At 46.2% G+C, this 15,039-nt stretch overlaps 1 protein-coding gene across 1 annotated transcript; it reads left to right on the top strand.

The window, feature by feature from the left end:
- The first annotated feature begins 12,760 nt into the window (after window positions 1-12,760).
- On the top strand, window positions 12,761-14,123 carry LOC123090224 (amino acid transporter AVT1I). Its single transcript, XM_044511629.1, has one exon. It carries the CDS (start codon window positions 12,761-12,763, stop codon window positions 14,054-14,056), a length of 1,296 nt encoding a protein of 431 aa, XP_044367564.1. The 3' UTR covers window positions 14,057-14,123.
- Window positions 14,124-15,039: the final 916 nt, after the last annotated feature.

Raw genomic sequence — 15,039 nt, 5'->3', positions numbered from 1 at the left:
CCCCTGTTTCCCCCGCTCCGCCCTGTGCGCCGTCGCCGCCGCCGGCGAGCCTGCGCCCCGGCTCGCCGTGCCCCCCCCCTTCCCCGTTGGCCGCGGACGAGCGCCCGCTGCGCCAGTTCGGGCGGGTGCCCAGCGCCCGCTAACACCGAAACCACTCTGGCCACTAGTGCCAATGACATGGGGGCCCCACGGCCCCAGAATGTTTTATTAAAAAAAGGAATTAAAATTAATAATAATAAAAATAATTAATTAATTAATTAATTAAGGAATTAATTAAGTTAATTAATCATAATTAGATTAATCAAATTAACTAATTAGTCTAATTAAACTGTGATTAGTTTAGCTAAAACCTGATTAGCCTAAACAGGGTATGACAGGTGGGCCCCGCTGGACCCACACATCAGTTTGAACAGTCAACGCCCCTGTTGACTGCTGACGTCATGCTGGCGTCATGATGACGTCAGCAAACACTGTTTTGGATAAGGTTGGATTTAAATGAATAAAAAAATCAGAAAATGATTTAAATCTTTAGAAAATCATATCTTTTAATCCGTAACTCGGATGAAAATACTTTCTACATGAAAGTTGCTCAGAACGACGAGACGAACCCGGATATGCAGCCCGTTCGTCCACCACACACCTCTAACATACCAAACACGCAACTTTCCCCCTCCGGTTCATCTGTCCGAAAACGCGAAACCCCGGGAATACTTTCCCAGATGTTTCCCCCCTTCGTCGGTATCACCTACTACCGCGATTGGGCACACCAAGCATGGTTACTTGTCATGTCATGCATCGATATGCATTTGTTTGCATTGTATTCATTGTTTTTCCCCCTCTTCTCTCCGGTAGACTACGAGACCGACGCTGCTGCTGCCCAGTTCGACTACGGAGTTGACGACCCCTCCTTCTTGCCAAAGCAACCAGGCAAGCCCCCCCTTTGATCACCAGATATCGCCTATTCTACTCTATACTGCTTTCATTAGAGTAGTGTAGCATGTTACTGCTTTCTGTTATACCTATCCTGATGCATAGCCTGTCCTTGTTACTACTGTTGATACCTTTAACCGCAATCCTAAATACTTAGTATAGGATGCTAGTTTATCATCATTGGCCCTACATTCTTGTCAGTCTGCCTTGCTATACTATTGGGCCGTGATCACTCGGGAGGTGATCACGGGTATATACTATACATACATACTATACAGATGGTGACTAAAGTCGGGTCAGCTCGAAGAGTACCCGCGAGTGATTCACGGATTGGGGGCTGAAAGGACCTTTGTCCCGACGGCCCTCTGTGTGGATCTTTGTGGCGGAGCGACAGGGCAGGTTGAGACCACCTAGGAGATAGGTGGGTCTGGCCCTGTTCGGTGTTCGCGGATATTTAGCACACTTAACGAGATCTTGGTATTTGATCTGAGTTGGCTACGAGCCTATACGCACTAGCCATCTACGCGGGAGTAGTTATGGGTATCCCGACGTCGTGGTATCAGCCGAAGCACTTCGTGACGTCAGCGACTGAGCGGCGCGCGCCGGGTTGGACTGCGTTAACGCAACTTCCTTTGTAATGGAGGTTGCTAGGTCTGCTCACCGGCCGCGTACGCAACGTGCAGGTGTGCTCAGGGCGATGGGCCCAGACCCCTGCGCGCTTAGGTTTAGACCGGCGTGCTGGCCTCTCCGTTGAGCCTAGGTGGGGCTGCGACGTGTTGATCTTCCGAGGCCGGGCATGACCCAGGAAAGTGTGTCCGGCCAAATGGGATCGAGCGTGTTGGGTTATGTGGTGCACCCCTGCAGGGAAGTTAATCTATTCGAATAGCCGTGATCTTCGGTAACAGGACGACTTGGAGTTGTACCTTGACCTTATGACAACTAGAACCGGATACTTAATAAAACACACCCTTCCAAGTGCCAGATACAACCGGTGGTCGCTCTACCTCAGGGATATGAGGAGGGGATCGCCGGGTAGGATTATGCTATGAGATGCTACTTGGAGGACTTCAATCTACTCTCTTATACTTGATGCAAGACGGAGGCTGCCAGAAGCGTAGTCTTCGACAGGATTAGCTATCCCCCTCTTATTCTGGCATTCTGCAGTTCAGTCCACTGATATGGCCTCCTTAAACATATACCCATGCATATGTAGTGTAGTTCCTTGCTTGCGAGTACTTTGGATGAGTACTCACGGTTGCTTTCTCCCCCCTTTTCCCCCTTCCTTTCGTTCTGGTTGTCGCAACCAGATACTGGAGTCCAGAAGCCTGACGCCACCGTCGACGACGACCCCTACTACACCGGAGGTGCCTACTACTACGTGCAGCCCGCTGACGACGACCATGAGTAGTTAGGAGGAGCCCAGGTAGGAGGTCTGCGCCTCTTTCGATCTGTATCCCAGTTTGTGCTAGCCTTCTTAAGGCAAAATTGTTTATCTTATGTCTGTACTCAGATATTGTTGCTTCCGCTGACTCGTCTATGATCGAGCACTTGTATTCGAGCCCTCGAGGCCCCTGGCTTGTATTATGATGCTTGTATGACTTATTTATGTTTTAGAGTTGTGTTGTGATATCTTCCCGTGAGTCCCTGATCTTGATCATACACATTTGCGTGCATGATTAGTGTACGATTGAATCGGGGGCGTCACATCAAGGTGCACCAAGATCCCCCTTTAGAAGGAATAAGATCATATCCCGAAGGGATAAGATCAAGGTGCCTAAAAAGGGGGGATAACAATCGGTGGGGAAGGAAATGATGGGATTTCTTTCCTCCCACCTTTGCCAACGCCCCAATAGACTTGGAGGGCAAGAAACCAGCCCCCTACACCCCTATATATAATGGGGAGGCGCATGGGAGCTTCACCCCTTTCCCCTGGCGCAGCCCTCCCCCTCTCCAACACCACCTCCTCCTCCGTAGTGCTTGGCGAAGCCCTGCCGGAGAACTGCAAGCTCCACCATCACACCGTTGTGCTGCCGGAGCTCTCCCTCAACTTCTCCTCTCCCCTTGATGGATAAAGAAGGAGGAGATGTCCCCGGGCTGTACGTGTGTTGAATGTGGAGGCGCCGTCAGTTCGGCGTTAGATCGGATCTTTCCCGATCTGAATCGCCGCGAGTACGACTCCCTCATCCGTGTTCTTGTAACGCTTCCGCATCGCGATCTTCAAGGGTATGAAGATGCACTCCCCTCTCTCTCGTTGCTAGTCTCTACATAGATTGATCTTGGTGATGCGTAGAAAATTTTGAATTATTACTACGTTCCCCAACAAGCGTGAATTGTACGACATACTTCCTGTGATGCTTGGCCCAATCCTTGATCTTCCCCTGCTTCCTGTGATGTGGCAGGTGAAGCTCAACCGCCCAGTTGCATATGATTGGGCACCGCATATGCCAGAGATCCCTATCCCTAGTGCACATCGGATTCAGCCTGGACTCTATAGGGTTACCAAAACTCTCTCCTTTTCCATACGGCTCCCGTTCCACCTGCAAAATGGGATAGAATGCAAAATTGATATCGAGTTACGATTGAAGCATGATAATCACTTATGCAATGTCGATTCACCTGCTCAGGCGTGATCGCGTGCATCTCGCTCTTGTACAACTTGTACATGACCGACGGATCATCCGTCGTCTCATTTAACACATCCCACTTGTAAGCCCAAGTGGGGCGCCGTAGTGGGTCGTTTTTGTCGTCCCAACCCTCGTACTTCACGGTCTTCGGTCGTCCAACCGGCAAATGCTCCCAGCTCCATATGGAAAGTGCGAGCATACAACCACCAATACCTCTAGATGGCCTATGCTACGTCTTGAGCTTGCATTGGTTTTCCTTGAAGAGGAAAGGGTGATGCAGCAGAGTAGCTTAAGTATTTCCCTATGTTTTTGAGAACCAAGGTATCAATCCAGTAGGAGGCTCCTCAAAAGTCCCACGCACCTACACAAACAAACAAAGAACTCGCAACCAACGCAATAAAGGGGTTGTCAATCCCTTCACGGCCACTCGCGAAAGTGAGATCTGATAGAGATAGTATGACAAGATAAATATATTTTTGGTATTTTATAATATAGATGCAAAAAGTAAAGATGCAAATAAAAGTAGATTGGAAGCAAATATGATAAGAGATAGACCCGGGGGCCATAGGTTTCACTAGAGGCTTCTCTCAAGATAGCATAAGTATTACGGTGGGTGAACAAATTACTGTCGAGCAATTGATAAAAAAGCGAATAATTATGAGATTATCTAGGCATGATCATGTATATAGGCATCACGTCCGCAACGGGTAGACCGACTCCTGCCTGCATCTACTACTATTACTCCACACATCGACCGACTCCTGCCTGCATCTAGAGTATTAAGTTCATAAGAACAGAGTAACGCATTAAGCAAGATGACATGATGTAGAGGGATAAACTCATGCAATATGATATAAACCCCATCTTTTTATCCTCGATGGCAACAATACAATACGTGCCTTGCAACCCTTTTTGTCACTGGGTAAGGACACTGCAAGATTGAACCCAAAGCTAAGCACTTCTCCCATGGCAAGAAAGATCAATCTAGTAGGCCAAACCAAACTGATAATTCGAAGAGACTTGCAAAGATAACTCAATCATACATAAAAGAATTCAGAGGAGATTCAAATATTTCTCATAGATAAACTTGATCATAAACCCACAATTCATCGCATCTCGACAAACACACCGCAAAAAGAGATTACATCGAATAGATCTCCACAAGAGAGGGGGAGAACATTGTATTGAGATCCAAAAAGAGAGAAGAAGCCATCTAGCTAATAACTATGGACCTGTAGGTCTGTGGTAAACTACGCACAACTCATCGGAGGGGCAAGGATGTTGATGTAGAGGCCCTCCATGGTCGATTCCCCCTCCGGCAGAGTGCCGGTGAAGGCTCCAAGATGAGATCTCACGGATACAGAAGGTTACGGTGGTGGAAATTGTGTTTCGTCTGCCCCCTGGATGTTTTCGGGGTACGTAGGCTTATATAGGAGGAAGAAGTACATCGGTGGACGCCCGAGGGGCCCACGAGACACGGGGGCGCGCCCTCCTATGTCGTGGCCGCCTCGGCTGCTTCTTGACTTGCACTCCAAGTCCTCTGGATCACGTTCGTTCCGAAAATCACGCCTCCGAAGGTTTCATTCCGTTTGGACTACGTTTGATATTCCTTTTCTTGGAAATACTGAAATAGGCACAAAAAAACAGCAATACGGGCTGGGCCTCCGGTTAGTAGGTTAGTCCCAAAAATGATATAAATGTGTAAAATAAAGCCTATAAACATCCAAAAGGGGTAATATAATAGCATGGAACAATAAAAATTATAGATACGTTGGAGACTTATCAAGCATCCCCAAGCTTAATTCCTACTTGTCCTCGAGTAGGTAAATGATAAAAAGAGAATTTTTGATGTGGAATGCTACCTAGCATAATTCTCAATGTAATTTTATTTATTGTGGCATGAATGTTCAGATCCAAATGATTCAAAATAAAAGTTCATATTGATAAAAGAAATAGTAAAACTTCAAGCACACTAATCAAAGTAATCATGTCTTCTCAAAATAACATGGCAAAAGAAAGTTCATCCCTACAAAATCATATAGTTAGCTATGCTTCATTTTTGTCACACAAAGATGTTCCCAACTTCTATACCCCCGATGACAAGCCAAGCAATTTTTTCATACTTAAATAATCTCAAACTTTTTCAACCTTCACGCAATACATGAGCGTGAGCCATGGACATAGCACTATGGGTGGAATAGAATATGATGATGGGGATTGTGTGGAGAAGACAAAAAAGGAGAAAGTCTCACATTGACAAGGATAATGAACGGGCTATGGAGATGCCCATCATTTGATGTCAACATGAGGAGTAGGGATTGCCATGCAACGGATGCACTAGAGCTACAAATGAATGCACAACAAAAGAAAACTAGTGGGTGTGCATCCAACTTGCTTGCTCACAAAGACCTAGGGCATTTGAGGAAGCCCATCGTAGGAATATACAAGCCAAGTTCTATAATGAAAAATTCCCACTAGTATGAAAAAGATAACTTATGAGACTCACTATATGAAAAACATGGTGCTACTTTGAAGCACAATATATGAGACTCACTACATGAAGAACAAGGTGCTACTTTGAAGCACAAGTATGGAAAAAGAGATAGTAACATTGCCCTTTTTATTTATTTTCTTTTTTTCTTTTTTTTGGGCCTTTTTTTTGGCCTTTCCTTTTTTTTCTTTTTTTTTCTTTTTGCGCAATGCTCTAATAATGATGATCATCACACTTCTATTGATTACAACATATGAATTACAACTCGAAACTAGAACAAGATATGACTCTATATGAATGCCTCCGGTGGTGTACCGAGATGGTGCAATGAATCAAGAGTGACATGTATGAAAAATAATGCATGGTGGCTTTGCCACAAATACGATGTCAACTACATGATCATGCAATGGCAATATGACAAAAGTAAAGTATGTCATGAATATGAAGAACGAAACGATGGAAAGTTGCATGGCAATATATCTCGGAATGGCTATGGAAATGCCATAATAGGTAGGTATAGTGGCTGTTTTGAGGAAGATATAAGGAGGTTTATGTCTGATAGAGCGTATCTTATCACGGGGTTTGGATGCACCAGCGAAGTTTGCACCAACTCTCAAGATGAGAAAGGGCAATGCACGGTACCGAAGAGGCTAGCAATGGTGGAAAGGTAAAAGTGCGTATAATCCATGGACTCAACATTAGTCAAAAGAACTCATATACTTATTGCAAAAATTTAGAAGTCATCAAAAATCAAGCACTACGCGCATGCTCCTAGGGGGATAGATTGGTAGGAAAAGACCATCGCTCATCCCCGACCGCCACTCATAAGGATGCATAAGCCAGGTACACTTCATGTTTCAAATTTGTTACACAACTTTAACCATACGTGCATGCTACGGGACTTGCTAACTTCAACACAAGCATTCTTTAAATTCATAATCACCCAACTAGCATGACTTTAATATCACTACCTCCATATCTCAAAACAATTATCAAGTATCAAATTGATCATAGCATCCAATTCACTTCCTATGATAGTTTTTATTATACCCAACTTGGATGCCTACCATTCTAGGACCAATTTTGTAACCATAGCAAATACCATGCTGTTCTAAAAGACTCTCAAAATAATATAAGTGAAGCATGAGAGACTAGCAATTTCTACAAAAATAAGTCACCACCGTGCTGTAAAGATATAAGTGAAGCACTAGAGCAAAAACTATCAAGCTCAAAAGATATAAGTGAAGCATATAGAGTATTCTAGCAAATTCTAATCAAATAGGCTTCTCCCAAAATGTGTGTACAGAAAGGATGATTGTGGTAAACTAAAAAGAAAAGACTAATATAATACACGACGCTCCAAGCAAAACACATATCATGTGGCGAATAAAAATATAGCTCCAAGTAAAGTTACCAATGAATGAAGACGAAAGAGGGGATGCCTTCCTAGGGCATCAAGCTTAGGCTTTTGGCTATCCCTGAATATCTTGGGTTGCCTTGGGCATCCCCAATCTTAGGCTCTTGCCACTCCTTATTCCATAGTCCATAAAAGCTTTACCCAAAAATTGAAAACTTCACAACACAAAACTCAACAGGAAATCTTATAAGCTCCGTTAGTGAAAGAAAACAAAACCACCACATAAGTTACTGTAATGAACTCATTCTTTATTTAATTTGGTGTTAAACCTACTGTATTCCAACTTCTCTATGGTTTATAAACTATTTTACTAGCCATAGATGCATCAAAATAAGCAAACAACACACGAAAAATAGAATTTGTCAAAAACAGAACAGTCTGTAGCAATCTGTAACTAACGCAAACTTCTGGAACTCTAAAAAGCCTACCAAAATAGGAAGTCCTGGAAAATCTGTCTATTGATCAGCAGCAAAAATAATCAATGCAACAGCACTCTTCTGTGATTCAAGAAAATTAAGTTGGTGCGTGCAAAGTTTCTGTTTTTCAGCAGAATCAAATCAACTATCATCATAGGTTATCCTATAGGTTCTACCTGGCACAAACACTAATTAAAAGATAAAAACACATCTAAACAGAGATTAGATGCAAGATTTATTACTAAACAGGAACAAAAACAAAAAATTCAAAGAAAATTGGGTTGCCTCCCAACTAGCGCTATCGTTTAACGCCCCTAGCTAGGCATAAAAGCGAAGATAGATCTAAGTAGTGCCATCTTTAATTTTCAGTTTTTTAGCAGAGTCATGCTCGAATCCGGGAGGTTCTTTCCGTTTTCCTTCATATTAAAAAAAATTAGATCTAAAGAATCCAACCGCTTATTGCAAAGAGTAATCAACATATTCATGCGGTGAAGATTTCCGCTAACACTTTTAAGAGGCTCAAGAGACTTTTGTAAAAAATTTGTTACTTCGCAAATCTTTCCAAAAACTTGGGTTTCTTCTTGGGTAGGATGTGGTCCTCCCTTTTGAGGTAGTGTTCCCACTATTCCCTCTATAATTTCATGAGCAATACTGGGATCAATTTCAATAAAATTTCCCTTGGCAATGCAATCCAAGAGTTTTCTATGCGTCATATTTAGCCCAACATAAAAATTACAAAGAAGAATTCTAAAGTTCACCTCTAGGGTGCACTTGCGATAAGATTCCATCATCCTATACCAAGCATCTTTTAAGTTTTCTCCTTTCCTTTGCTTGAAGTGAAGAACTTCAAACTCGGGAGACATAGGAGCGGATAAGGAACTAGCCATAATGATGAGGCAAACGAACCAACACACGAGCAAACGAAAAAAGGCAAGCGAAAAAGAGAGGAGGAGATTGAGAAAGAGAGGGCGAATAAAACGGCAAGGGTGAAGTGGGGGAGAGGAAAACGAGAGGCAAATGGCAAATAATGTAAGTGCGAGGGAGATGAGTTTGTGATGGGTACTTGGTATGTCTTGACTTGAGCGAAGACCTCGCCGGCAACGGCGCCAGAAATCCTTCTTGCTACGTCTTGAGCTTGCGTTGGTTTTCCTTGAAGAGGAAAGGGTGATGCAGCAATAGTAGCGTAAGTATCTCCCTCAGTTTTTGTGAACCAAGGTATCAATCCAGTAGGAGGCTCCTCAAAAGTCCCACGCACCTACACAAACAAACAAAGAACTCGCAACCAACACAATAAAGGGGTTGTCAATCCCTTCACGGCCACTCGTGGAAGTGAGATCTGATAGAGATAGTATGATAAGATAAATATATTTTTGGTATTTTATAATATAGATGCAAAAAGTAAAGATGCAAATAAAAGTAGATTGGAAGCAAATATGATAAGAGATAGACCCGGGGGGCATAGGTTTCACTAGAGGCTTCTCTCGAGATAGCGTAAGTATTACGGTGGGTGAACAAATTACTGTCGAGCAATTGATAGAAAAGTGAATAATTATGAGATTATCTAGGCATGATCATGTATATAGGCATCACGTCCGCAACAAGTAAACCGACTCCTGCCTGCATCTACTACTATTACTCCACACATCGACCAACGCCTGCCTGCATCTAGAGTATTAAGTTCATAAGAACAGGGTAATGCATTAAGCAAGATGACATGATGTAGAGGGATAAACTCATGCAATATGATATAAACCCCATCTTTTTATCCTCGATGGCAACAATACAATACGTGTCTTGCAACCCTTTTTGTCACTGGGTAAGGACACCGCAAGATTGAACCCAAAGCTAAGCACTTCTCCCATGGCAAGAAAGATCAATCTAGTAGGCCAAACCAAACTGATAATTCGAAGAGACTTGCAAAGATAACTCAATCATATATAAAAGAATTCAGAGGAGATTCAAATATTTCTCATAGATAAACTTGATCATAAACTCACAATTCATCGGATCTCGACAAAGACACCACAAAAAGAGATTACATCGAATAGATCTCCACAAGAGAGGGGGAGAACACTGTATGGAGATCCAAAAAGAGAGAAGAAGCCATCTAGCTAATAACTATGGACCCGTGGGTCTGTTGTAAACTACTCACAACTCATCGGAGGGGCAAGGATGTTGATGTAGAGGCCCTCCGTGGTCGATTCCCCCTCCGGCAGAGTGCCGGCGAAGGCTCCAAGATGAGATCTCGCGGATACAGAAGGTTACGGTGGTGGAAATTGTGTTTCGTCTGCTCCCTGGATGTTTTCGGGGTACTTAGGCTTATATAGGAGGAAGAAGTACGTCGGTGGACGCCCGAGGGGCCCACGAGACAGGGGGCGCGCCCTATAGGGGGGGGCTCCTATCTCGTGGCTGCCTCGGCTGCTTCTTGACTTGCACTCCAAGTCCTCTGGATCACGTTCGTTCCAAAAATCACGCCTCCGAAGGTTTCATTCCGTTTGGACTCCGTTTTATATTCCTTTTCTTCGAAATACTGAAATAGGCAAAAAAACAGCAATACGGGCTGGGCCTCCGGTTAGTAGGTTAGTCCCAAAAATGATATAAATGTGTAAAATAAAGCCCATAAACATCCAAAAGGGATAATATAATAGCATGGAACAATCAAAAATTATAGATACGTTGGAGATGTATCAGCCTACAACAGGCTTCGTCCAGACGCACATAAAAGAGAACATGGTTGAATTAACAACAAGATCGCATTGATAATGTAGCAATGAAGTGAAAAGGAAACAACTTCATACCTGTCGATAGAAGTAAGCCAGTGTCGACGAACCCCAACTCCATTTGCTATCGAAAACGGTCAACGCTTTCAGCCACATCCATGGAGCATTCTTACCTGTGCCATCAGCAAACATAGTCCTCGATATCACGTACCACATGTAGACACGAGCATATGTGTTCACTGTGTCCTCATTAGCATCCTCAGGGCAAGTACCAAAGTTGGATGTAATCCACGTGAAAGGAGCATCGTCTGCGACTCTTTCCTTCTTCTTGTCTTTTGCTTCTGGTTCCCGAGGCTCCAGAGGAACCATACCGATAAGGGCATTCATCTGCACGCGCTACCCATCAGAATCGATGTTCATACATAAAGGGTTCCCATCGATAGGAAGACCGGTGATCATAGCCATATCCTGGAGCGTCACGGTCATCTCCCCGGTCCGAAAATGGAAAGTGTGTGTCTCCGGCCTCCAGTGATCAATAAGCGCGGTGAGTGCTGCAGCATCGTTGGGTGGCGTCGACCGGCTGACCAACTGAATGAAAGGGAGAAGTCCTGTCCCCCTTACATATGGTGTGTACCACTCATCATAGCGCATCCATCCAAGGGTGACCCCGTGAGACCGAAGCTTCAAAGGTGCAAGCTCCTACAAACAAACAAACAAATCATTACATATGGGGCATTTGTGTTTGAAATAAACATGAAATTCATAACACCGACAACTTTCATTATTACCCGTTGCTCCATCGACATAGCATACGACCGGTGTTGTTTGTCCCAGTGATCATCGAGAAGCCAAACCATCCTAACAATTTAAAAAAAACTTTCTTGTAACACAATTATCTTTTGAATACAAATAAACTAAACTACGCCTACTAGATGCAAAATTCAAAGCATATGTATCCAAAGCATTCTTGTCAAAACAAATATAAGTTCAACACAAATAAACTAAACTAGGCCTACTTCATACAAATATATTTTCCATAGAAATAACATGTCAACCTATGTATCCAACCATATTTTTTCGAAAAAATAAACTAAACTAGGGTTCCCGAAATCAAACAAACAAGAGTTCTAATACATGCAAGATTCCAATCTAATCAAATCAAACAAAGGTTCCCCAAATCTTCAAAATAGTATATTTTCTATGGATAGAAAGCAGGGGATCGGAGGAGAGTACCTTCTAGGATGGAATGGTGACGAAATTCACGGACCAAATCGTCGGATTTGAAGGATTTGGGAGAGGGGATTGAGAGGGGGAGTGGATAGGGCCGCCGCCGCGGCTTCTTTTGTTCTTCTGTAACTGCTGCAATGGGGTGGGTGGGGGAGGAGAGGGCCGCCGCGGCTGGATCTAACTCACAATGCAGCTCCCGACGGCTAGGCGCTGCACATTATGTGCAATGCCTCAGAGCTAGGCGCTGCACCGTAGGGTGTGGCGCCGGCGTGGCGGGCGCTACACAAAAGGGTCAGGATAGTGAAATAGTTTCACACCCATTTCATTCTGTGAATTGATTTCGTCCGGAGGTTAAAATTGTCAAATTTGCCAAGACAGATTTTCCTGTACCGTGGGCTAAAGGTACAACCATCTTTCTAGGGATCCAATCACAAATTGGTCACGTTCTCTCTAAAACGGGCTAGGTCTCTTTTGTGGGTACAAGGAGTTACCCGGTTGTCTTGCATGCATGTGCCTGGACGCACGGTTATCACGAACATGCAAGCGGCTGCCCACATGCATATATATCTACCGTGTCCTAGCACGTACGTGAAGGTAGCGACTTAGCGACGAGGGTGAAGTTGAGTCGAGTCCACTCACCGTGGCTTCCACCACACAGATAGTACTCCTTCATTACCCTAAAAAAAAAGATAGTACTCCTTCACATGTGGTTGCATGGACCACACATGAGTGGAGCAAAGGTGAAAAACTCTTGATAGATTGTGTTTCGCGTGTCAAAATCTCTTGACTGGCCGATGTTGGAGTCATCGTTGCGTGCGTTGGCAAACTGTCAAAATCTGTTGGCTAGCGACAGACCGTCACGTGCCAAAGTCTCATACACCAGCACGCACTATAAACAGCCCCGACCGCGCGCAGCCTGGCAAGCCTGTTCAGAGATGGAAGACCACACGACGAGCCGCCTCGGTGCGACGGCGAGCCCCCTCGGCGAGCCACTTCTCACGGCCACGGGGAAGCGAGCTGACCGCGACGCCGAGGCGCAGCTCCCTCCGTATCGCAGCGCATGTGCCTCCTTCGCCAGGACGTGCCTCAACCTCACCAACGCCGTCTCGGGCATCGGGGTGCTCACCATGCCGTACGCGGTGTCGCGGGGCGGGTGGCTCAGCCTGGCGCTCTTCGCCCTCGTCGGCGCCGTCTGCTACTACACCGGCACGCTCATAGCGCGCTGCATGCGCGCCGACGGCTCCATCGCCACCTACCCGGACGTCGGCCAGCTGGCCTTCGGCGCCGCCGGCCGGAGAACCGTCGCCCTGTTCATGTACGTGGAGCTCTACTTCGTCGCCATCAGCTTCCTGGTCCTCGAGGGCGACAACCTCGACAAGCTCTTCCCCAGAGCCGGCGTCGAGCTGCCCGCCGGCTACCGGCTGCGCGGGAAGCAGCTCTTCATCGTCCTGGCCGGCGCCGTCGTGCTGCCCACCACCTGGCTCAAGAACCTCGGCGTGCTCGCCTACGTGTCGGCGCTCGGGCTCGTCGCGTCGGCGGCCTTGACGGCGTCGCTCGTCTGGGCCGGCGTCTCTGAATCCGGGTTCCGCGGGAGCGGCAACGTCCTCAACCTCGCTGGCCTGCCCACCTGCCTCGGCCTCTACTTCGTCTGCTTCACCGGCCATGCCGTCTTCCCCACGATATACTCGTCCATGAGGAACCGCGAGCGCTTCTCCCAAGTGCTGCTCTTCTCCTCGGTGCTCTGCAGTCTCAACTACGGACTCACGGCGGTGCTGGGCTACCTCATATACGGCGACGACGTGCAGTCGCAGGTGACGCTCAACCTGCCATCAGGGAGGCTCTACACCAAGATCGCCATCGTCATGACTCTCATCAACCCGCTGACCAAGTACGCGCTGCTCGTGGCGCCCATCACGGCGGCGATCGAGGAGAGGTTCTCGCTCGCGGGGAGTGGGTCGGCGAGGGTGGCCGTCAGCACCACCGTTCTTGTCAGCACAGTCGCCGTGGCGTCCATGGTGCCGTTCTTCGGGTTCCTCATGTCCTTCATCGGTTCCTTCCTCAGCATCATGGGCACAGTCTTCTTCCCCTGCCTCTGCTACCTCAAGATCTACAGAGCCAAAGGCCTACGCCGTGTCGAGGTCGCGGCGATCGTCGCCATCCTGCTTCTCGGGGCGTTTGTTGCAATCACTGGCACCTACACTTCTTTGTTGGACATCATAGGCACTTTTTAAGATACTCCATCCTTTTAGGTGTGCTAGCATATACTACAAACAAAACAAGCCAAGTGATCTTAATTTATACTTCCTCTGTGTAAGACGTTTTTCTGCACTAGTGTCTCTGTCCTAGTGTCAAACAAAGTCTTACATTATGGGACGAAGGAAATAGTAAATAAGATAAAGTAAAGGTCACCCCTGATTTTGAGAATCCGTTGACTACATTCCGGAGATAGCTCTTCACGAGATCGCATATCATGGGAGCTAGATTTACTTGGACTAATAAAGAGCTCAACCCAATCCAGAGTGTGTTGGATTTGGTCCTTTGTGTCCGTTCAGTGGGAGGTGGCTTTTTCGCTATGCTCTCTAAAGGCGGTTACCCGAATTTGGTTCTGAGCACTCACCCCTGCTTTCCTCATCGGGGGAGGGTCCCCCCCCCCCCTAGATCGAAGTGTTTCCACTTTGAATTGGGGTTATTGCATCAGGTTTTGTGGAAGCAGTGCAGTTTAGGTGGGTGAAGGCAGCTACCGCACCGCGTAGGGTGTTCTGTGTTGTTGACATTTGGCATCATTGTGACAAATCAGTGTGACAACCCATGTGTGGGTGGGGGAGGGGGGCAATCTTGGTGCTTGACCAGATCAAGGTGTTGGATGTGTTTGTCAGCGACGTTGGCCTCTCTGCCGATGAGTGGCTCGTGCGGTACACCCTCAAAGCCTCTCTTATGTATATCTTCAAGGGTGAAGAGCTTTTCTGGCAGCGTCGGACGGTGGGGGTGGGGGGGTCGGAATTGTCCCTTAGAAGGGGGACGCTAATACCGCCTATTTCCAAGCTATTGCTAATGGGCGGCGTCCCAAATGCTCTATCCCTTGTTTGTGGGAGGGAGATGTACTCCTTGAGCAGTCAAGAGATATCGTGACGCACATTTACTCCTTGTATAAGGAGCTCTTCATGGCGGAACCCTGCTATGGGGTTTCTCCGACCGATGATTATTGGCCAGTAGC

Source organism: Triticum aestivum, chromosome 4B, assembly GCF_018294505.1.
Source record: "Triticum aestivum cultivar Chinese Spring chromosome 4B, IWGSC CS RefSeq v2.1, whole genome shotgun sequence".
Lineage (NCBI taxonomy): Eukaryota > Viridiplantae > Streptophyta > Magnoliopsida > Poales > Poaceae > Triticum > Triticum aestivum.
Note: the sequence above shows the minus strand (reverse complement) of the source record. Positions and strands in the feature narration are given on the sequence as shown.

Coding starts and splice junctions, on each gene's coding strand:
- LOC123090224 (XM_044511629.1), top strand. CDS start 12,761: ATGGAAGACCACACGACGAGCCGCCTCGGTGCGACGGCGAGCCCCCTC.